Genomic DNA, 20,769 nt, shown 5'->3' with positions numbered 1-20,769 from the left:
AAGTGGCGAATGAAGCTCTTAAAAAAAATATTTCACATTTTATTTCTTAATATAAATTAGTCAAGACACATATTGCACATAAAATATTAACAGTTAAACTAAATATCATACAAAATGTAGTTATTTATGGTATTGAACGAACCTAAGCGCTGATCTTTGGTCATAAAAAGTTTGTGTGACATATCGTCCGTTTCAGTGACAGTCACCGCTAGGTACAGATTATAAATGTGCCGTGAATTTGTATGGTGTAGAAGAATGTTTCTAGAATAAAGTAGAATTTTGTTAATCGTATTGTTGTATACTGTGTTTATTTGTAGCTGGATCAATTATATTAACATAAACAATGTCTAATGTTTTTGGATTAATTGTGTCTGGTCGACTAGTACGTAAAGTAAACATTAAAATAAGTTGATCAATTCCGAAATGTAAATTCATACTAAAAAGGCACTTTTATATACATTGTACAGGTTCAGACGGACTTTGCGGCTTTGTCAGAAACACAATTTCTAATAACTATATCCGAGGCTGACAATATCAACCACGCGGTGGTATTTTTAACTGGCGTGGCGCCTTTGCCGGTGGGCACTGTGGGCATGGTCTACTGGAGCTGGCCCGACCCGGCGGCGCCACCCAACTGGCAGCTGCTCGGTCACATATCCAACTCTAAACCCTCTGCTATATTCAAAATAGGAAATTTGAAAAAGCTTCATGAACTATCTAGTAAGATTCTTTGATTAATGTGGTTTTTGTTAGACTTTGTTACTTGTTTTAAAACTGGTGCTTTATCTACTTTTCTCCTTATGGTTCACAGGTGACAATAAATTCATAACTGCATTTGGGCAACAGCAAATATGTCACAATGCACAAATTGGTATAGCTATTGAACCAGAAACAAATGTTCAACTCCTGGCTTCATCTGTGGTTAGTTGATCTTTACAATATTTATATATTATACTGATAATAAACTTAAACTTGAAAATACAGTTTTATGTATTGATTGCAGGCACAACAAAACAATTACATAACATTTGCTCAGAAAATGCTGGAGCACCTTGTTAACTTTGTGGCTTCATTCTCCGTGACTCAGGACCAGATGACACCTACGCCTGGCGTCTCCTACATACCACTCAACACCTTGCACACTTGGTACCAGAACTTTGAACGGAGACTACAACAGAATCCAAACTTCTGGAAGAACTAGTGGTTTATCTATAACACAACAGTTCATAAGATTTCCTTTGACGAGTAACATGTTGTATGCAATAAGACATTTTAGTTTAGGTTTTTATTTAGAATGCATATTTTGTATTGATGATTGATGACTTATCTACTTGTAGTAGTCATCTTCATGAAACTGATTTTATACTAAGGATATTGTGCTGCATGATGCTGACTGTGAGGCCACAGTACACTGTACAGTGGTGGAGACCAATACAAGTGACAACTGTTGTCATATTTTAACTTACATGTATAAGCAGTATACATCCTCACATTTTACGGTGATAGCATTTATTTACTCCATATTTGTTATTTAAATAAATCTATTACAAACTTGAAAAATGTTAAACAAATGCAGCATATACTTATTTATACTTTAATGCAAGTAGAAAACAGGACGGAGACTAATGATGCTTCCTTCTAATGACTTCAAATTGATAGTGTGATCACTAATAGCTAGTTAATTCCCATAGAAAACTTGTAGTATATTCTTGATGGGCAATTAGTTTTGTGGCTTCCCATGAGTGCTCAGGGAGGACCAGGTTTACTAGTGGCAGTTATACTATTTCTTTTAAGTGACTGTACATTAGATGTAAAGACTGCTTAAGAATAACAAATTGGAAATAAACTAATGTAATTTTAAATCAGAAATTGTGTTTTTCTTCTTAGACAGATCAGTGCACTGGCCATTTTACAAGTTGGCACTTTCAGACTACTCTTTCACAAATTGTCAGTGGTGCATTAGCAGTACACAACAGACAGTAGCATGATCTTGTTCATAGAACCGCTGCTACTGCAAAATCTTTAAGCGGTTATGGTATCTAATAAATAAATAAAAACCAAATATATATCTTAATCTTTATTAAAGAAAGTTGTTAACAATGAGGTAACATAACAACATTCTCCTGAACACAAGTACAAAGGCACTTTTTTTAACATTTAATAAATAGCAAGTTACAACGTGCGGCTCATGCGCCATTATTACTCTACTTTGTACTATTTGTAACTTAAAGTTAAACTCTGAGATCCCCATTATAACTAATCAACAATGAAAGTAATCGGCACGGCCGCGCAACTCCCAATAACACATCAGCGTAAGGCACTCCACCGACACCCGCGGGCGACCAGCCGCCGCTAGGCCTCCACACAATGATAACAAACTTAAAGGTGAATACTTTATTGTATGTTACGAGTTAATACGTCACGTCTCCGGCAGATCGACCCCACGGTATACTGGATGTTTTGCATTAGAGCCAATAATAATATGTACTTAATGATGGCGTTTTACATGATACAACATTTATACCTGTCAGAATTTGGTATTGCAAGAGGTGCATTAGTCACAAATTGATAGACAGGGCCACTGTAAGCCTTCCGCGCGAAGGCCTGGCGACACTGATACATGAGCAGAATGAACAGATTACCAAGGGTTCAATGGTAGTTTAGTAGATGTCGCGAGTCGTTCGAATGGTTTGTTAATATAGCATTATAGCCCCTTAACATAACAAAACAAATTCATGAGTCATGAAATTGTGTTTGTTATTTAACAGCATTTTTGGAACATTGGTAAAGACATCAGCAAAATATTTTTGTTGAGTTATTGAAATATATCCAATGTTATGAAGTAAAGACTTGCGTCAGTCGTGGTCGGCGAGGAAGGGGTGCGCGAGAGCGTCCGCGGCCGAGATACGCGAGCGCGGGTTGGGGTCCAGCAGGCGCGCCGCCAGCGCGAAGGCCGCGTCCGGGAAGCCCGCCACGCAACGACACGACTCGAACTCCTCCGCCTGACACAAACGCTTTTTCAATCAGGGTTACGCAAGAAAGAAGGAATTCATATAGCTTATAATGGGCTGGAGAAGGTTGGCCACAGGCGGAATTAGGCAAGACCGCTATAATCTTGCTGCTTCATCCATATCTTTACTATATCCTAAGGGTGCGTCACCCAGACTAGCTCGATACATTACTTTTCTTAATTTATACCTAATAGATATACCTTTTTAAATTCGTCCCGACAAAGACACTGGTCGCGTGGAAGGCGACAGCGCGCGCAGGCGGGTGGAGCAACGGCCGCGGAGATGGGCGGGGCGGCGGCGGAGGGCGGGGGCGGGGCCGCGGCGGGGGGCGGGGCCTCGCCGCGCAGGCGCGCCGCCAGCTTGCGCAGGCACAGGCCGCGCCGCGCGCTGGACGTCACCACGCGCCGCCCTGCGACACATGTGCATTTTATAATTATCTAAGAAAACTTGAGACTATTTTTATCTATTATTAAAAAAAAAATATGAAACAAAGGTCGAGGCCCTCTTTATGAAAAATATAAATGTTTTTTTTTAGAAAATGAACAATTTTAAACCACTACATATTGTTATAAGTCAGAACATTTTCACAGTCCTCAATAATTAGATTAGACACATAAAGTTATGTTGATATTTTAATCGAAATGCAGCCCTGCGATTGCAGTGGAATCGCGCGGTGCGAAGCAATCACAACTGTACGCTAGGGTAGCTAGGCACATTTTAGCATGCAGCGGTTGCTGACGCGACGGAGTAGGCTATTATAGCAGTAGGTATTGGAAATTTTGTACTGAGTGAAGTATCTGTTACGTAGCAGGTGACTATTTAGTACTCTGTGCCGGCAGGTCGTACCCAGGCTCTCGGCGGCTCGCTGCAGCGGCTCCGTGCCCAGCAGGTCGGCCAGCTCGGCCAGCGCCGCCACGTCGTCGCCCGCGCGGAAGAACGGGTAGCGCGCCGTCAGCGCGCTGGCCAGCACCACGCCCGCCGCCCACACGTCCACGGCCGTGGTCTGGTGCGGGTACTTCAGCAGCACCTCCGGCGGCCGGAAGCCCTGCGTGCCGGCGCGGGGGGCGCGCGGGGGCGCGCGCGCCGCGCAGCCCGCGCACACCGCGCCCGCGCCGGCGCAGGCGCAGCGCGCGCCCCCCGCGCCCGCCCCCGCCCCCGCCCCCGCCGGGGCCGCCACGGGCGCGCCCGTGCTCAGGTCTAGCGCCACCCGCTTCGCGACTGACGAGGCTTCAATCTAATACAACAAGGACCAATCAATATCTCTGTCGTATTAGAATAATGATAAAAAATAATGTGTTTACCTCTTCCCGTGTACGTTTACGGACGCCATTCGTGTGTGCCGGGGGAGGGTCCGACGCCGCGGGAGGTTCTTCAGGAGCAGGACATAGACGCTGGGCCAGGCCGAAGTCTACAAGCAGGTACCTGACACACCATACCCAATATTAATATAGCAAGTTATATCACTACCTATGAAACATCTTGGCCAACAAGCACTTCTTACCTTCTGGTGTCACGATCATACAGGAAGTTGCTGGGCTTGACATCGCGGTGGATGACGCCGAACGAGTGTACGTGCCGCAGTGCGACCATCAGCGCACGCATGTATTGCCTCAACTCACTCGCATCCATTTCTCCAACATACTCCTGTGGATACATTTACAGAGTTGCTACATAGCACCAAAACAGAAAAATATTTTTATTACCCATATATGCTGAATGATATGCTCCTACTTCATTCATTGGTAATAATAATATATTACTCATATGTATATTTACTTACAGAAAATTTTCTATGAGGTATGTAAGGCATTATAAAAACTATTGTGTCTAAATTACGAAGGCACAGCTCTACTCCTATCACATGGTCCTTTCCCCTGGAATGGAAATTGATTTGCATCAGTTTAATGCTGTTTTATTATATAAATGAATTTATTATTGTATTTTAAAGTTAAATGATGCAGCAATATATGCTGAATACAAACCCAATATCCTGTAAGCAACGCAGTTCATGTTCTATTCTAGCTGGGTGTGCCGTTGGAACCAAATGCTTTATCGCAAACCATCTTTTCTCGCTTTCGGGCAAGTTGGCGTGTTGTCTCAATGATCCCAGATATACTGAACTGAATGTGCCTTCTCCAATTTTTCGGTGGACTTCAAATATTTTGTCTAACCTCGGTAATTTGTGTAGCAACTCTTTTATTTGATGCTCTGAGAGGGAAACACCATTTAATTACTGATGGATCACTCAAATGACAACATTATTAGTCTAAGCGCTGTGTTGATATATAAACCTAACCTTAAAATGTTGTGTAATTACAGCTATAATTTGTGACATATGCAAACATCGGTCCTCACAACAATCAACGAATTACTTAAAATAATTACTTACTTTCTACATCATCTTTAGAATTAGTAGACTGGTCCTCATTTTTCTTTTTGAGAATTTCATTAAGGCCATATTTGCGTGTTTGTAACACTTCCTTTTGAACTTTAACTTCTATTCCTCTAATTCTAGACATTACTTACTACATAACACTAAAAACATTGTATAAACTGTAAGTTTTTTTTTGTATTTACTTGTAACACGTACTTATGCATAAACAATATTGTGTATACTTTGAAGTTTGTAAAACGATGTCATGGAAATGAACGATTTTAAAGTCTTTGATTGAAAAAGCAGTCCTGTCACAGTTGCAGTTAAGGTGCGGCCTCATGCAGCCGCTCGACGCTCGTTTGCAGCGACAAATCTGGTGGTGACCCCATTTTAAATTTCCCACGACTCGAAATGGTCACGTGATATGTATCAACGAAGCTAACGATGTTGAGCTTTGTCGCTGGGAAAAGATCGAGACTGGACTCGAGAGCGAGCGGTGAGAAGTGTGATGCTGCCACGGGTTGTAAATGAATTCCTGCTAATAATGGAATCAAACACAGTTGTATCACCTCACCAGTATCACTGCCACGGGGTAAAAATGAGGTTAGGAGATCAGCAGCACAGGATCGTGGTTTGCATGAGGAAAATTTAAAATGGAGTCACGTGACTAGATTTGTCGCTGCAAACGAGCGTCGAGCGGCTGCATGAGGCCGCACCTTTATGTTTTCTCCTGGTGTGGGACGTACTGTCAAACTTTGACGTGAATGTCAGAAATCAAGCTTCAAAAGTTCGAACACTTCGAACCATCGTAAACCTGGCCAAAACCACGAAAACTAATGCTCAGCAACTTCTATCATATTTTTTAAGAAATCCTTAGCAGTAAGCACAATAAAATAGACACTTTTTAAGCAGAAAAGTCTGTAAGATAAACCATGTTTGCTAGAAACCCTAAACTGACAAGAGTTTTCACAAATTTGATAAGATTGGTAAGTTTACGCAACTTATTAGTAAGAGTATAACTTAAAAAATGAAATTTCTTTTATTTTCTTAAAATTTTGCTTAAAGTTGTTCATTGTGTGATTTATTACAAAAATTATCGCATATCCATTCTCAAATATACTGCTGAGGTCAAGGATATCTAACCTATTCTTATGGCAGATCTATGTTTATTATTTTAGGAAAACTATGCTACTAAAGGTTCAAAACCAGAGATACCAAAGAATCCCTTAGCATCAACTTACACAGCCTCAAACCAAAAAGACAATGGTGTAGTGTATGACAAGAAACCATTCAAACTGACACTGGAAGCTGGGAAAACATATCATTGGTGCCTATGTGGACGATCCAAATCCCAGCCGCTTTGTGATGGGACACACAAAGACCACTATCTTAAAGTAACACAAAGGTTAGTTTGTTTCAATATTGCTTTAGGTTTTTTTTATGTAAGAAACAATAATTTATTTCATATGTTACAGGCCTGTAAGATTTACAGTAGAAAAGACTAAAGATTACTGGTTATGCAACTGTAAACAAACTAAAAACAGACCATTCTGTGACGGGGCACACAAACAGAAGGATGTTCAAGAAGCAGGCACTGTCAGACTGTAGAATACTGGACTGGATCACACATAGCCTTTTGTGTAGTTACATCATGTTAGTATAGTATTTGTTGTCCTTTTGTTAATGTGCTGAGTTCACAAAATAAAGCATTGATATTTATTGTCTGATACAGTATGGCTTTTATAATTTATCAATCAGTGTTACGGCAAGTCTAAGTACCAACTTCATAAAAATTGGTCCTAATTTAACCTTCAACAATTATTTTTATCACACCTGATAGACATGCCAAGCTACATGAGCAAGACAGAGAAAACGTTACGACGAGAACAAGTCGCAGACGCGTCATCTCTTGTCAAAAATTGAAATCGCTTCACAAGTAAATAGAAAATGTGCTTTGGACCAGCAGGTAGATATCTTTGCCGTGATGTGATCTGCAAGTTCACGAAACCTCACATGCCTCTATCATTCTACTTGCTATTAATACCCTTGCGGCCTTGTGATAGTTGCTGACACGACTAGACACACAATAGTTTCCGTTTTTATTACACGTTTTTATCATATTCAAACACATAGGAACTCTGAAAAATAATATCGATACAAATGTATCGGAATATCGACATCGCCAAATATACATAATAATATAACTTGAACCAAAAACCATTGGTCCTAATTACTGTATAGTAATCACTAATTTATTGGCTTTTCGACTCAAAAACTTTATGAAAATTAACTGCCACCCATAAGGACCAAAAAATAAAGAAGAAATTAATTTTAAAATGTCATGCTATTTGTACTTTATATACCTAAACGTTTTATTATTTTATCTATCTAGTAGTGTCGTGGTAAATTTATAAACTTTTGTTAGGGTTGCGATCGGAGGTACAGCGGATTTTATTGCTGCAGTAGTTATACCCGGCGGCATGTTTGAATTGCTTGAATAACCCCCACGACACAAATGCAGGGCTCGTTGCATAACTATTCCAACTTATGCAGTTATTATTAATTATACATTTTGAATGAATTTGAAAGTAACCGACAGCAAAATCTTTTTAAATAAATGAATTTGCTAAGTTCAGTTGAACGCGCACCGAGTCAACTGTGAGCCGTCGCTAGTTCATCTGAACGTTGAAAGATAAAAAATAATTTATTTTGTGAAAACCCGGGTAGGTATATGTTTACAAAAAAAACAGAGGTATTTTTGTTACATAAGGTGGTAAAATAAAATCAAGTTGGTTCAACTAGTTGCGGGCTCGAATCGAACTCACTCGTGGACGCGGCACAAAGGACGTCGGACGCGCCGCCCGATCAGGACCACAGCCATGCCGTCACCTAGATCCCTTGTCAGGGCAGGAGAGCACGCTCATGCGCGGCTCTGCGTCGCCTGATTAATGCCTGCCGTGGCAGCGAGATTGTCCGAAAAGGTTACCGTGGCCCCGGTACGCGAAGGGCAAGGGCAGGACCATGGGTGGGTTTTAGTCAGTAGAAGTCTGCATACTCCCTTCTGCTCAGCACAAAGCAAAGGAAGAAAACTTGTAATTTTATCCGAAAAAAAAAGATGGTACCTACTTAAATCAATTTTCAAGTTACTAAATGACGGTACGAATGAACTATTTTTTTATCGATTGATTAAATATTAAATAGTTTTCCTAAAATGCTGCTCGTATTTTTACCAGTTATCAGTTTGTTAGCGTCTTAATCCCTGGGGTCTGTACAAAGTACTTGGAAATTTTGATATTTTTTTTGTAAGTAGACAAGTTTTAAGGTAAATTGTACTTTTCTTGTCTATTACCTTTTTTGCGGATGAGAAATCATCAAAGACTCCTCTCTTTCTTTGAAGCGAACGTGGAACACGAACGTAGCCAATGGCACAGGTCTGGTCCTAGTCCGACTGCGAGCTAACACTCATCGTCCGCAAACCCTTGCCCGCGCTGTTTGTCATCACGCAGCTTCTGATTCCCAAAGGAATCCACACAATCGAGACTTTTCACCTTGTGCTGAGTAACCATCATTTGAGTTACTAATATGACTGCTTCGCAGAAGGTGGCGAACGGTTCCCACTTCCTCTCGCCCTGAAACCCCGGACGCGAGACGTTTTTATTAAATCCTATTACAAATGTATAGAGTAGTTCCAGCAGCAACTGTATGAAATTAGAGAATATAAATTGTCGGGTAAATTGTCGAAATAAAAACCGGTTTTACGGTTTTTAAATGTTTAAAGCAATTATGTTCACATCTCTAGAGTGACAACGTTGACGTTATCGCGACTCGCTCTGTCCCTACTGTGACGGTGAGCTGCTATCGCTATATATTCTTAAACATATCCTAATCAAACGCTGTAGGATCGTAGTGCTCACGGCTAAACGTCGTCACGGGTATACTAAGGCTGTGCGCTTGTATCTAGTGCCTAATTGTTTAGTGTAGTGTGCGGGCACTAAAAGGCCAACTTTTGGTCAACGTGAAGCGGGAACCTAGCAAAGTCAACTACAATGGAAGAGCAGCCCAAGTTATTCACTCGCGAGGAGCTGAAGTCTCGCTGCACACGTAAAGACGCAGTGCTTATCATTCACAACGAGGTGTACGACGTCACAAAGTTCCTTGCAGAGGTCAGTAAGCCATCCTCAACTGGTGTCATTTTAAATCTTGAATACATTTAATGACTATGAAGATTTCAATTGCGTGGAGGAGAACATTCTGGTGAAACTTATATTGGTTGAATGTAAAGCCTTGCCATGAGGCTCGTTTTTCCAACAAGTTCAATATGCTTACATTTTAGTGGAACATTATTTCTTCTATAATTTAACTTGCAAATTGTTTTGAGATATTACTTTATGTTATTAAATTAACATATTTTATGTAATTGCATTAAATTATGAAATAAATAAATTCCATTCCTTGAAATGTACACACATTGTTCATGGTTAAAAGAATCCTAAGGATGTAACCATAGAAATCCTATACTATGGTTACATTCCCATAATCCTATGAGAAACACAAACAGCCATCTCAGCTAATATTCAGTAGAGCTATGAGAATATATGGGCTATACTAGGAATATAAGAGCACATTTGGCAGGCAACCAGTATGTATGGCATAGGCCAGGTCCTGGTCTTTTGTAACATTTTTTTTAAATAATATTCTCTACTTGTTAGATGTCCCACCTTCACATAATTGCCATTCAAGCAAAGCATAATAGTCCAAAAAGCTTGATTAGTAGCTAACCAACTAGCCAGTTGACTAGCTTTAAATATAGATATTTTACTGTATTGTGAAAAATTTATGCAATGGTATTGATGTCGACCTATATGACACTCAGTGTGTTTAAACCACTTGAGTTGTTTTGATCAGTATTCATGTTGCAGTCCAAAAACAAGTTTTTTGGTTCCTTCGTTTAGCAACTGTTGATGTCTAAGTGGACAGGCAGCAAATATATTGTGCGCTATGTTCTGTTTCTAACCACTTTATTTTTTTTCTTTGGATACTTTTTTTATCAAATGGTTAATTTTGTAATTTAAATTTACTAATAGTACCACTTTATTTGTTAGTGTCCTAGGCTATTTGATAAGTAAAAATCTTGCCAGTCACTATTATGTCACTTGAAAATAATGTTCACACTTCTCTCAGAAAGCGGCCGTACATAACAAGTCCAAGTTTAATGACACAAGACATAATGATTAAGGTCACGCAGGTAGCTAGTCAAGAACGCAAAAAAAATATATCTTATTTTCCCACGTTATTTCGAGGTTTTGAGAAAAATTGGATTTATTACACATTGTTTACGTAGTACAGTAGATAATTACATAATATTACAAGGTACAAATTAAAACTCTAATGTTTTCTTATAGTTATTAATAGCTTCCCTATTTATACTATATTTTATAATTGTTTAACATCAACAACATTACAAGTGTATGACATCCAAATTGACAGGTTAAACGTCTCTAGACTGTCATATAAACAAGGTAGTTAATTAGTAGATTAGTATTTAAACTGTTAATTTTATGTTGTTAACCCATTTTCAGTTGCCTATCAACTATCAGTATACCTAATTGTAGTAGCGTGTGTACAAAGTGGTCTCGTCCGTAATACATAAATAATTGAGTGACGAAGAGAGGCGTCGTTGAGGTCGTCTGGTCAATTCTGCACAGCGACACTCGGCTCCGATCGGAGCTCGCGCCCGTCGCCACACAGTCCCGAATGTTGAAATAAATTAAAACCAACTTGTAACTTCGAAGCGGACTTATATCAGCGACAGCCCAGTGATAAGCCCTGACCAATTTTTTGTCTTTCTGCCCCTCAACGGGAAAAAGGCCTCAAAGTACATAAATAAATTCAAACACATGACTGTAAGAAAAGAATAATCATCGAGTGTGGTCTAAGCATGGTGCTTACCACACCCGTCGCTCCAGACCACCATAAATGGACTTTGGCCGAAAACAGAGGAAGCCTGCTAACCAAATTCAAAGGCAAAGACGATGGCGAAACAAAATAACATTAATGTTGCTTTTACATCCCATTTCTGTTGTCTCAGGTACAACAAAAGGGTGAAGCACTCCGGTGGTTTAGCCGGTAAAGGTTCGGCATACCTCTCTGCCTTTTCCAGGGCGGAGAAAGTCTATCGAGATGAGGATTTTCTCGGGTAAAATAGTTAATGTTGTAGACATTAATTTAAACTTCATACAAAAGCTATTTAGAGTTGCGAAGACATAAAACTTGCCCTGTTGTTTAATCAAACCAATGCTTAATATTCTTTGCATACTTGAACGCTCCGGTATGTCACAATTATGAGCCCAGTCGTGAAGAAGCGATGGAATTTCTCATTTTGCCGTTCAGGCTACCGCTGGAATGCAGGCGGCGCGGCGGCGCGGGGCATGAGCTTAACTATCTTCGTGGTGTCGTGACCTACATTCAATAATGGGCTTCAGAAAACATCTTCGTCGCGAAGTCGTTTCACAGCTAAAACCTTCATGAGTATCTACTGTTAAACTCTTGCTATTAAGCAATTTAAAAGGTTCATAGCTGAAAATAATTTATTATAAGAAAAACTAGCTGTGCCCCGCGGTCTCACTACGTAGGTCCTGTTCCCGGTGTCTTTATATTATTGGGGGCGGAGATAGATCCAACAAATGACCATCAGCTTATTGCAAAAGTATTCTGAATTCTTCTAATTTTCCTTTCATTTTCCTCTTTTCTTCTTATTTTTTTTTCTTTTATAAGAACCTTCTGTTGACTATAACAAATGAAGCTAGGGAACAAGGATAAAACAGAAATATCGGGTTATCATAAACTTATGCATTCTTTTTTGTAACCAAGTCGTGTTGTTTTTATTTGGCACAAATATATATTTCCCTATTTATATTAAGCCAATTTTCGCAGGAAGTATGCACTGTCATTAAGGAGGAATTTAATTTTATGAAGCCATGTGAACATGTGGGTGAACCTAACTAGCAAATTATACTATGTTGTCCCAAGTTGCGCTGTATCTCGTGATGAGTGTGACACTGCCACTTCTGCCGGTCACGTTCACGCGGTTCACGGCCGGTAGCCGTTATCTCCACAGAACGTTTGCGCCGCCAACCATGGGTGACATTGCGTTATCCGTCAGACGACTTGCACTTCTTTATCATTATTAATATCACTTGAGAACTCGACGAGAAACTAACCTAACCAATAGCTTTAATAACGCTAAAAATAATTGAACTTAAAATTCCTTAAATCTTAACAAACTTACTTAAATCGAATAATTGGAAAAATGACGCATTGTCCAAAACTAATAATATTCGTTTTTTCTGTTATCGATTGGCTGTAATTGTATTGTCATAGGCTTAATCAACGATAGGTAGAGAGCTGTTGAGACACCAATATTATCAATTAAGTTTCACCATGTGAACACGTCATCAATTTGGAATGATAATTAAATTTTAGATTAGCGACACAGGTAGGTGTACATGTAAAACAAAGATAAAATAATTTAGAAATACTTAGCGGGTTTATTTGGGTCACACTCGCATGACCCTATCAGTGTGGTACATATGTTCGCCTCGTTCCTGATGTGGTCGCGCAGGCATTTATTTAGCTGACTATTATAGCTCGACCTGAGATGATGATGATGGTGATATAACTACTCTACCTCTACCTACTTTAGGTAGTGAAAAATGTTCTATTGCAAACGTTATTTGTTAGATAGTTGTGCCGAATTGTAAACTCGACCATTTAACGGTACACGGTTTGAGGTACTACTGAGTTTTCATGATTACTGCCGTCGTCGAACAACCCACCTTATTCGACATAGTAGTATTAAAAAAAAACCTTTTCTGTTGGTAAGTCGCATAGTAATTAACATTTCAAACCTTTAACAGTGACACGCACCAGGCTGTCGTATACATTAAGTATAATGAACTAAATTTTAAAGCGGTCACCGCCTCATTACTTACTTTAATTAATTATTGAAAGAAATAATAATTTATATTTGTAATGGCGCGCATAAATAGGAATAGGTAAAGTATTATCAGAACAACGTTCTCCACAGTGTCACGCGCCAAGACACGAGGAACGAAGATGTCGGTGTGTGGTGCAATACTACAATGGAAACCTGTTTCAAGTATTATACTTGAGCTATTTCTATTTCCCCGTAGCACGTGCTTGTGGTCTTGTATGAATGATATGAGCAGGAGAATGTAATTAGTAAAGTAAGGCTTGTGGTGTTCGCAGCATCCCGGTGGAGAGGAGGTCCTCCTGGAGAAGGGCGGCCAGGACGCTACGGAGTCCTTCGAGGATGTGAGCCACAGCTCGGAGGCCAGGTAGGACAGTCAAATTGGATACCTATTTTAATATATTTTTAATTAAATCAGATTCAGCAACGGCACCGTATTTATATTTCAAGTTTGTTTCGACACATCTTTAAGGTATAGACGTAAAACCAGTTTTTCTACATAAATACTTATAGTTACTCACCTAATTTGCGTAGCAATTAAATCTATTCAACTATTAAATGAAAAGCACGTGATAAAAATCTGTACCTATTTAATATAACTATTGTTTCTGATTTTTATTGCATGATTGTTCTAATAATCTGAAAGGTACAATGCGTTTCTGTGTGCATTTGCTATTACCTATTATTGATCAATGATTGTCATACAGATTTCCTGTGACAGGTTTATTATATTTGCTTCGTAAATTGTAGGTATAGTTAAATGTCATTAGTAGGTAATCAAGTTTATATTTAATGATCAATTTACAAGATTTTATATCTCATATCGTAGATCTCTCATGGAGAAGTATAAGATCGGCGATTTGGTGGAGGCGGACCGCGTGCAGAGCAAGAACGCGTTTGCGCCGCAGTGGAGCAACGACCAGGCGCAGGAGCAGGGCAAGTGCGTAGTCGCCTAGTTCCTCCACGCCCACCACCACCCGCACCCGCCACGCGCCACCCCCGCGCCACTCGCGGCGCGCCCGCCGGACGACGCCACACACTCACATCAGACATCAATGCACTGATACGAGTGTTTACATACGAGTGTCTCGTTATCCGGCGGGTGTACTTACTATTATCATATTACACGATGTTATGTTGTGCTTTTGTAGGTAGATCCATTATAATTCGAGTGAACTTGTTACTAATTAACGCGAGCGCCTAATTTGTTTTACTGATTACGCTGGACAGAACATAATTCTTTTTATCTTAGATAACACTCTACAGAAGCATTTTGTAATATCTTGTAAAAACAGGATGTCATGTCTAAAAATATACCTTCATTCATTGGTATAGAGAAGTCTTTTGGAATTGAAATATTTGTTCCCGGAGGATATCAAGATCGAATAACGTTATCATGCTGACATGTGTACAATGAGAAAATGGAAACCGGATGGCAGGTCATCCGGGTAACATGTGTACAATACGAACAGATCTGATACCACGGGTTTACTAACATCGATTTTATCTCTGATATTTGGTACTTGCATCATTTGTGTTATTAGATGAGCATGCGTTGGATGACGGGTCACAAATATTCCACTTCCATTCCCGGCACATGGCGCTAACAGCTCGATGTGTCGTTGCTGACGGCACACCAACACTAACGCAAACACTCGCTGTACTTTCATCATGCGCACGCGCACATGGTTCTGTGTAATGACTACATCGCTCACTACTAGTATTAACCTATTCATAATGCCACGTAACCGATTGTGATTTATAAAGATCTGTACACGCTTGCCTAGTAGAGTATGTAAGTAATTATAGTGTTCAACACAATATAAATATAAATATATATCAGTTATTTTAACTCGCTACGAGATCTCTTTACGAATTCCATTAGTTTTAGACGAATGCTTTTGTCATGGTTAAGTCACAAGTTTGTTTTATTTAGATTTGTAAGAGATGAAGCCGGCTAGCCTTGTCACTTGGTGCTGTTTATTTTCTTATCATAGCGATGCCTATCGTAATGTATTGTGATTATTGCCTAATAAAGTGCATAGTATTACCACCGCCTCATTATTTCTGAATGTCCTTTTTAACATCCTCCGTTATTTTGTTTTTGTTACACAGACCCATGTTTATTTTTATTTTTACTGATGTGGACTTATGTTAAGGTATCAACTATTTTATGTCAATATACAATACATAGCATAAGCGTGTGTAAGTGTTGCTAGGTTTACACCGGCCTGTGCTAATCATGCACGCTAACAGGGTGCTAACTATTATACTATACTGCAATTTGTTGTGTTAATAACTGAAGGCATTCTGTGATGCAAATGCCAAGTATATTTAATAGAGTAAGATCAGAAAATAACCTTTCAAAATAATTAACTTACAGCAAATTATCTACGTAACAAAGGAATGAAAACTGTTTCTCAAACTTTCTTAATGCGAAAAAAGTTTATTTGTTTAATAACTGACCCAAATAATGATTTAGGAAGTTTTATTGCTTGAGACTATAATGGATTTACGAACCGTGGATGTAAACACTCCTTTCGATAATATAAACAATTATGCGTACCTAAGTCTAAAAACTAAAATTTTGGAATATGATTTTAGAAACTTTCGCGAGGCGGATTCATATTTATGTAATTGATAACGGTTTACTGGCGCTTATTTATCGATATCTCCCGGCTAGTTTCCGGCCTAACTGATCTCGATGGAGTTGAACTCGATAATTACGTGTGAGAAAGTAGTCGTTATGAATGAAACAATTTAAACATAACAGAACGTTTGGAATGACGATATAAGGTAATTATTCCTTCCTAATAGGAATTACGAAGCAATAATTACTTTTAGCCTCCTTTAAATCCTTTCATAAATCCACCATATAGGATGAACACTAACTGTAGATAATTTGTCGTACATGTATGTACGTATAGAGTATTGCAATGTTTGTATGACGCAGTATGAGCATGTTGTGTGTCCCGCAGCGCGTGGACGTCGTGGCTGACGCCGCTGCTGCTGGGCGTGGCGGCCACCATCCTGTACCGGTACCTGTTCGCGTAGCCGCGCCGCGACCCGCCCGCCGCCCGCCGCCGCCGCGCACTACATTGTGCTAACCTTATGTATTCATAGGTAAAACAAACTGACTAATTATTGTCCAAGACTACGACTTCGTATATTTCACCACATATAATATCGTTTATAATGATATTAGCTATGAATCGTGTAAGAAAACATCAGATACACAACTGGTGAATTTATTAAGCGGGCGTCTCTCCTACGTTCCTCAGATGTTCTCTGAGGATTTTCGCCTCATCAGATTTACACTGCATTTCTGACAGAAGACATAAACACGAGAGGCTTAAAATGCGCCCCAAACCGGAGCATTATAACATTATAATTTTCTTTATCTATCTAGATTTCATAAATGAAACTCATTTATGAAATCTATAAACCACTTAAAGTGACACAATACAATAGGAACACTTACTATCACAATGTAACAAGTGTATAAGTTTGCCAAACTGCTGGGAAGTGCGGAGCGGTGGAGTGTTGGCGCTATCTTGTTTTTTTTTATGGGTTTGACGCAAATGTCAAGTAACAATTTCGGTATTTATAATGGCTATGTTTAAGTTTTAAGTGAATAAGGGAGTGCATCTTGGCAATCGACACCAAAGGTTGTCGACCTAGTATACAACAATAACTATCAATAGATACATTTATAAAGCCTATAAATATTTATTTCTACGAAAGTAGATGTGATTACATTATTATGAGACAGATTGATTTATATTATGTTCATGTTATTGGCAATCTGTATAGTCCCGGTATACTATACGTACGACATTATACTGTCGGTGACGTTTGTAACCGACTCAGAACAAGCACTATTTCTATACATTGAAGGTATTTTATTGAATACCGGATTATTAACATTGCCAGTAGCATTCATTGTATAAACATAATGATATATGTAAGAAGTGTATGGGGCTCTACGCTGTGTAACCTTGACTCTTAATACCTGCTTGATTTATGCTCATCGTCAGTTATCATTTTTTCGCCTCAACGATGCCAGTTTGAACTTAAATCTTGATAGTTTAGGTGATTAAGACTTTATTAGGAGAATAAGCGAAAGATGGGTTTTTTTCTTTTACTTGTTAAGACGAAAACAAAATGCTATTTCATATTCAGTGATGCACTGAGGTTACTTTCGCTATGTGCTTTTAATATTTACGTCAACATAGCATTTTATAAACGCTAGTTGGTCTGTGGAGAGGAATAACACTTTATTATTATTTGTGTGAATGGATGGGGGTATATTTAGGTGCTGAATTCTATATGATATAAAATGCCCAGCTTAAGGAATTGTATGATGACAATGTCAATTAAATAATAATATATACATAGTAATATATAGTATGGTGTCCATTGACTTGTTGTGGTTCCAGTATGACAAATGATGCACAAAATAAGTGTTTTGAAGATGTTCTATGTTTGTAACCAATGTAAGTGCCTAGACGTTTAGAATAGTGATCATGTTGTGTCTTTGTGCAGTGGATCTATTTCGAGGGTACCATGGTGTATTACTTTGAGAATTCATTTTATAATGAATATGCCTGAAATTCATTTTTCTTATGTTACTGAAGTTTTATAATTTATGTTGTTATGCATAAACAGTTTTATTCTAATATGTGTTTTATTTCTATTTTATGTTATTACATTTAGTTCCAGTCTTTTATAATTTATTAATGTTTAAGCTACACATACTTTTACGATAAACAATTAAAACTTACGTATATATAACAAACCGCCTTGCTAACAATCCCTGTATCGTTTTTGGGTTATAATGAAATGTTTGTTTATGGGATGTCTCATTTAAGCTCATGCGGCATACCAACTCATCTGTATTGTAAATATTTACCTAACTATAACAGGACACGCATACTTCAGAATCTTCCAATCTGAAAAATAATAATAAAATCAATCAACACAAACAAGATAATTTCGAATTGATAAAAACTTTGTAAGTGTTAGATGAGCCAGTAGAACATGTACAATGTTGTACAATATGAAGTTATAATGTTAATTATAATTTTATTTCACCAATGTCGCTTCGATTTTTAAGTCGATTAATAGAAATCTATTATAACTTTAAATTAATAAATAAAATAAAAATGTTAATATTCCTCTGCTGTCCAATCATGTACCTATCAGTTATATTATAATTTCAGCCAAATTTTATATTTTGGAATCAGGTCAGAAGGTTACCCACATGTCCCGACTGTTGTGAAATCTAAGGGCTACATGGACTTCTTTAAGGCGCATGGAACAAGGATTTGATCCAGAAAGCCGAGTGCATGTGGGCGTACTTCTGAACGCAGTGCGAATAATGAATTGCGTCATTTCTGGTGACCAAATCACCCACTAGCAGCTTGGACCCTATTCCCTGATGCATATTGTCAACTATATTGAAAAAAATTGTAACAAAGATAAATTATTATTAATAGTAGTCTACATATTAAAGTACATAAAGTAAACAACAGTTAAGTAAGCTTTGGTTGTTGTTAGGAACAACAGAAGCTAATGGTTGCTGCATACATTGAGAGTAATCCCATTTATTTCAGAAACCAACAGATATAATCTCACCTGGTGGTAGTACAGTGCAAGCAGTACCCTTTCTTACAGCGGTCACAGTTGTGCTGGCACTCGCTGCACAGGTCCACCTCACAGTAGGCGCACTGAGATTCAGCTCCACTGCCACAGGAACATTGCTTTATTCCTAATGTCCCGCTTATCTTAAAATATTTAAAAGGATACATAGGTATATTGATAACACACATAGTTCTTAGGTAGAGTAACAGTTACAATTATAGAGAATGTTCCAGTTTGCTAATTGTGTAAGAGTTTTCTGTTTAAGGTATTATCTTTTTTTATTATTATGTTAGTAGCCATGAATTGGCCAAAAAAATTAAAGATATATGTTTGCCAAAAGAGTTTAGTGGTTTCAGCTATTCACAGTATGTATCCTCCTGCAACAATCCTTGAAAGACATGACAGATATTATATATAAGTAACTTTTACGTCTTCATATATAATTACATCAAAATATAAATATTTCTATAGCCCAGTATTAACAACTAAGTCAACTTTATCTTGTTATTTGGAAAACCCTAACTACAAACAAATCCACAGCAGTATCCTTTAAAGTTTTGAGTTATGGTCAGGCAGACTTGTCAAGACTAGTACCTATTTTCCTAAATTGCTGAATGTTTATATCTCTAGGTTACATTTACAATATTCGATATATTTGGATATTTTTTATTGAAAAGATTAGGTCAATCTTTTACGAATTGTAGGTAGGTACAACCATCAGTGATCTGTCTGATCTTATTTAAAATTAATGTCATTTATTAGGGAAAACCCAGGCACTGCTTAAGTAAATTAGCAGAATCTGTCATCAACATTGACTAGGTAGGTAAGGATTTAATTATTTGACTGTCCAATTTAAAGAATAAGAACTTATTTTAAAGTTACATAATTTTCCTGAGTGAAGATAAGTCCAAAAAATTATTGTTAATTAAAAGTGGGTAGACATGTTTGGGCTACAGTTTAAATTACAAATAAGTTACTTACCATGTTACCAATGTGCAATAGAGTACCATCTTTGCCTATAAATAACTGTTTCATCCTGCTATGATTATCAGCGCTAGTCATCATATCTGTTTTCTTCCTGTCTTCGATATTGCATAATTCCGACGTTGGACACTTCTTGGCACCTCTGAATAGAAGCAGCAGCGTTTTCTCTGGATAACATTTTGAAAAGTTTTGTATTCCATTACTCTAATGCCAGACGTATGAGTAAAGCAAAGATAGATAATTTTACCGTAAACTTTTTTCAGTCGATCTTCATTATTATTGTACTGCTTAATGCCCACATGCATTTTGCTTTGAGGTATAAAATCTTCGGTGAATGGATTGGATCTTTTTGCCATTGCATTAAAATGTGGCAAGCTATTGTTTCAGTGTTTTATAAGTTATTTTAATTTCTTCCGTGTCTATTGCTCGGTTAAGTCCGTTGAGCTATACTTAAACTTACAGCTACCGATTAAGAAAGTACTCTGCGACTAACAGTTTAAATAAAATTTGGAATTGTTTTAATCAAATCCTATTTACTTATTCATCAAACGTCGCAATTGACATCAGTACGGCAAAATATAATGTTTGGTTTTTTTTGCTCAGCTGATTCGACAGACTATCTAGCAAATATTGTAAAAATGAAGACGTCTGATATCTTTTCGTTTTTTTTTGTACTAATTCAAAATTGATTTATGAACTTTTACTTTAATTTTAAAACAATTTTTAAATACAAATTTTAATAAGTTCTAATTATTATTTTAAGGCGT

General features: G+C 38.0%; 5 protein-coding genes across 6 annotated transcripts; 3 read left to right on the top strand and 2 right to left on the bottom strand.

Annotated features, from left to right (window-relative positions):
- The first annotated feature begins 165 nt into the window (after window positions 1-165).
- On the top strand, window positions 166-1,869 carry LOC113493701 (protein OPI10 homolog). Of its 2 annotated transcripts, none has more exons than XM_026871692.1 (4): window positions 166-382; window positions 468-720; window positions 803-921; window positions 1,004-1,869. In XM_026871692.1, the coding sequence occupies exons 1-4, from the start codon at window positions 344-346 to the stop codon at window positions 1,199-1,201; spliced, it is 609 nt and encodes a 202-aa protein (XP_026727493.1). In that variant the 5' UTR covers window positions 166-343; the 3' UTR covers window positions 1,202-1,869. The 2 variants fall into 2 exon arrangements, with proteins under 2 accessions (XP_026727493.1, XP_026727494.1); XM_026871693.1 differs by having other exon boundaries at window positions 172-382; window positions 812-921.
- A 193-nt stretch (window positions 1,870-2,062) lies between these two features.
- LOC113494062 (cell division cycle 7-related protein kinase-like) lies at window positions 2,063-6,064 on the bottom strand. Its single transcript, XM_026872198.1, has 9 exons — window positions 5,401-6,064; window positions 4,994-5,219; window positions 4,792-4,885; window positions 4,513-4,655; window positions 4,313-4,433; window positions 4,159-4,245; window positions 3,858-4,080; window positions 3,212-3,420; window positions 2,063-3,002 (listed from the first exon to the last, which is right to left on the bottom strand). The coding sequence occupies exons 1-9, from the start codon at window positions 5,528-5,530 to the stop codon at window positions 2,856-2,858; spliced, it is 1,380 nt and encodes a 459-aa protein (XP_026727999.1). The 5' UTR covers window positions 5,531-6,064; the 3' UTR covers window positions 2,063-2,855.
- Window positions 6,065-6,160: 96 nt separating this feature from the next.
- Window positions 6,161-7,114, top strand: LOC113493704 (CDGSH iron-sulfur domain-containing protein 3, mitochondrial). The gene is made up of 3 exons (XM_026871695.1): window positions 6,161-6,371; window positions 6,564-6,790; window positions 6,861-7,114. Exons 1-3 carry the CDS (start codon window positions 6,318-6,320, stop codon window positions 6,991-6,993), a joined length of 414 nt encoding a protein of 137 aa, XP_026727496.1. The 5' UTR covers window positions 6,161-6,317; the 3' UTR covers window positions 6,994-7,114.
- A 2,125-nt stretch (window positions 7,115-9,239) lies between these two features.
- On the top strand, window positions 9,240-18,054 carry LOC113493705 (cytochrome b5-like). The gene is made up of 4 exons (XM_026871696.1): window positions 9,240-9,548; window positions 13,654-13,742; window positions 14,205-14,315; window positions 16,354-18,054. The coding sequence occupies exons 1-4, from the start codon at window positions 9,432-9,434 to the stop codon at window positions 16,427-16,429; spliced, it is 393 nt and encodes a 130-aa protein (XP_026727497.1). The 5' UTR covers window positions 9,240-9,431; the 3' UTR covers window positions 16,430-18,054.
- A 37-nt stretch (window positions 18,055-18,091) lies between these two features.
- Window positions 18,092-20,591, bottom strand: LOC113493703 (apoptosis regulatory protein Siva). Its single transcript, XM_026871694.1, has 4 exons — window positions 20,250-20,591; window positions 20,000-20,169; window positions 19,013-19,161; window positions 18,092-18,327 (listed from the first exon to the last, which is right to left on the bottom strand). The coding sequence occupies exons 1-4, from the start codon at window positions 20,356-20,358 to the stop codon at window positions 18,288-18,290; spliced, it is 468 nt and encodes a 155-aa protein (XP_026727495.1). The 5' UTR covers window positions 20,359-20,591; the 3' UTR covers window positions 18,092-18,287.
- Between the last annotated feature and the right edge of the window lie 178 nt (window positions 20,592-20,769).

The sequence above is a fragment of the Trichoplusia ni genome, chromosome 5, assembly GCF_003590095.1.
Source record: "Trichoplusia ni isolate ovarian cell line Hi5 chromosome 5, tn1, whole genome shotgun sequence".
NCBI lineage: Eukaryota > Metazoa > Arthropoda > Insecta > Lepidoptera > Noctuidae > Trichoplusia > Trichoplusia ni.
Note: the sequence above shows the minus strand (reverse complement) of the source record. Positions and strands in the feature narration are given on the sequence as shown.

Bases quoted from the DNA above. Each gene is read 5' to 3' on its own strand.
- LOC113493701 (XM_026871692.1), top strand. From the start codon at position 344: ATGTCTAATGTTTTTGGATTAATTGTGTCTGGTCGACTA. The intron at 383-467 runs GTACGTAAAGTA...TACATTGTACAG, and splicing joins TAATTGTGTCTGGTCGACTA to GTTCAGACGGACTTTGCGGC. The intron at 922-1,003 runs GTTAGTTGATCT...TATTGATTGCAG, and splicing joins AACTCCTGGCTTCATCTGTG to GCACAACAAAACAATTACAT.
- LOC113494062 (XM_026872198.1), bottom strand. From the start codon at position 5,530: ATGTCTAGAATTAGAGGAATAGAAGTTAAAGTTCAAAAGGAAGTGTTA. The intron at 5,220-5,400 runs GTAAGTAATTAT...TTTCCCTCTCAG, and splicing joins TTCTAAAGATGATGTAGAAA to AGCATCAAATAAAAGAGTTG. The intron at 4,886-4,993 runs GTTTGTATTCAG...TTTCCATTCCAG, and splicing joins CGTTGCTTACAGGATATTGG to GGGAAAGGACCATGTGATAG.
- LOC113493704 (XM_026871695.1), top strand. From the start codon at position 6,318: ATGTTTGCTAGAAACCCTAAACTGACAAGAGTTTTCACAAATTTGATA. The intron at 6,372-6,563 runs GTAAGTTTACGC...TTATTATTTTAG, and splicing joins TCACAAATTTGATAAGATTG to GAAAACTATGCTACTAAAGG. The intron at 6,791-6,860 runs GTTAGTTTGTTT...CATATGTTACAG, and splicing joins TATCTTAAAGTAACACAAAG to GCCTGTAAGATTTACAGTAG.
- LOC113493705 (XM_026871696.1), top strand. From the start codon at position 9,432: ATGGAAGAGCAGCCCAAGTTATTCACTCGCGAGGAGCTGAAGTCTCGC. The intron at 13,743-14,204 runs GTAGGACAGTCA...CTCATATCGTAG, and splicing joins AGCCACAGCTCGGAGGCCAG to ATCTCTCATGGAGAAGTATA. The intron at 14,316-16,353 runs GTGCGTAGTCGC...TGTGTCCCGCAG, and splicing joins CAGGCGCAGGAGCAGGGCAA to CGCGTGGACGTCGTGGCTGA.
- LOC113493703 (XM_026871694.1), bottom strand. From the start codon at position 20,358: ATGGCAAAAAGATCCAATCCATTCACCGAAGATTTTATACCTCAAAGC. The intron at 20,170-20,249 runs GTAAAATTATCT...AATGTTATCCAG, and splicing joins TCGACTGAAAAAAGTTTACG to AGAAAACGCTGCTGCTTCTA. The intron at 19,162-19,999 runs GTAAGTAACTTA...AAATATTTTAAG, and splicing joins TATTGCACATTGGTAACATG to ATAAGCGGGACATTAGGAAT.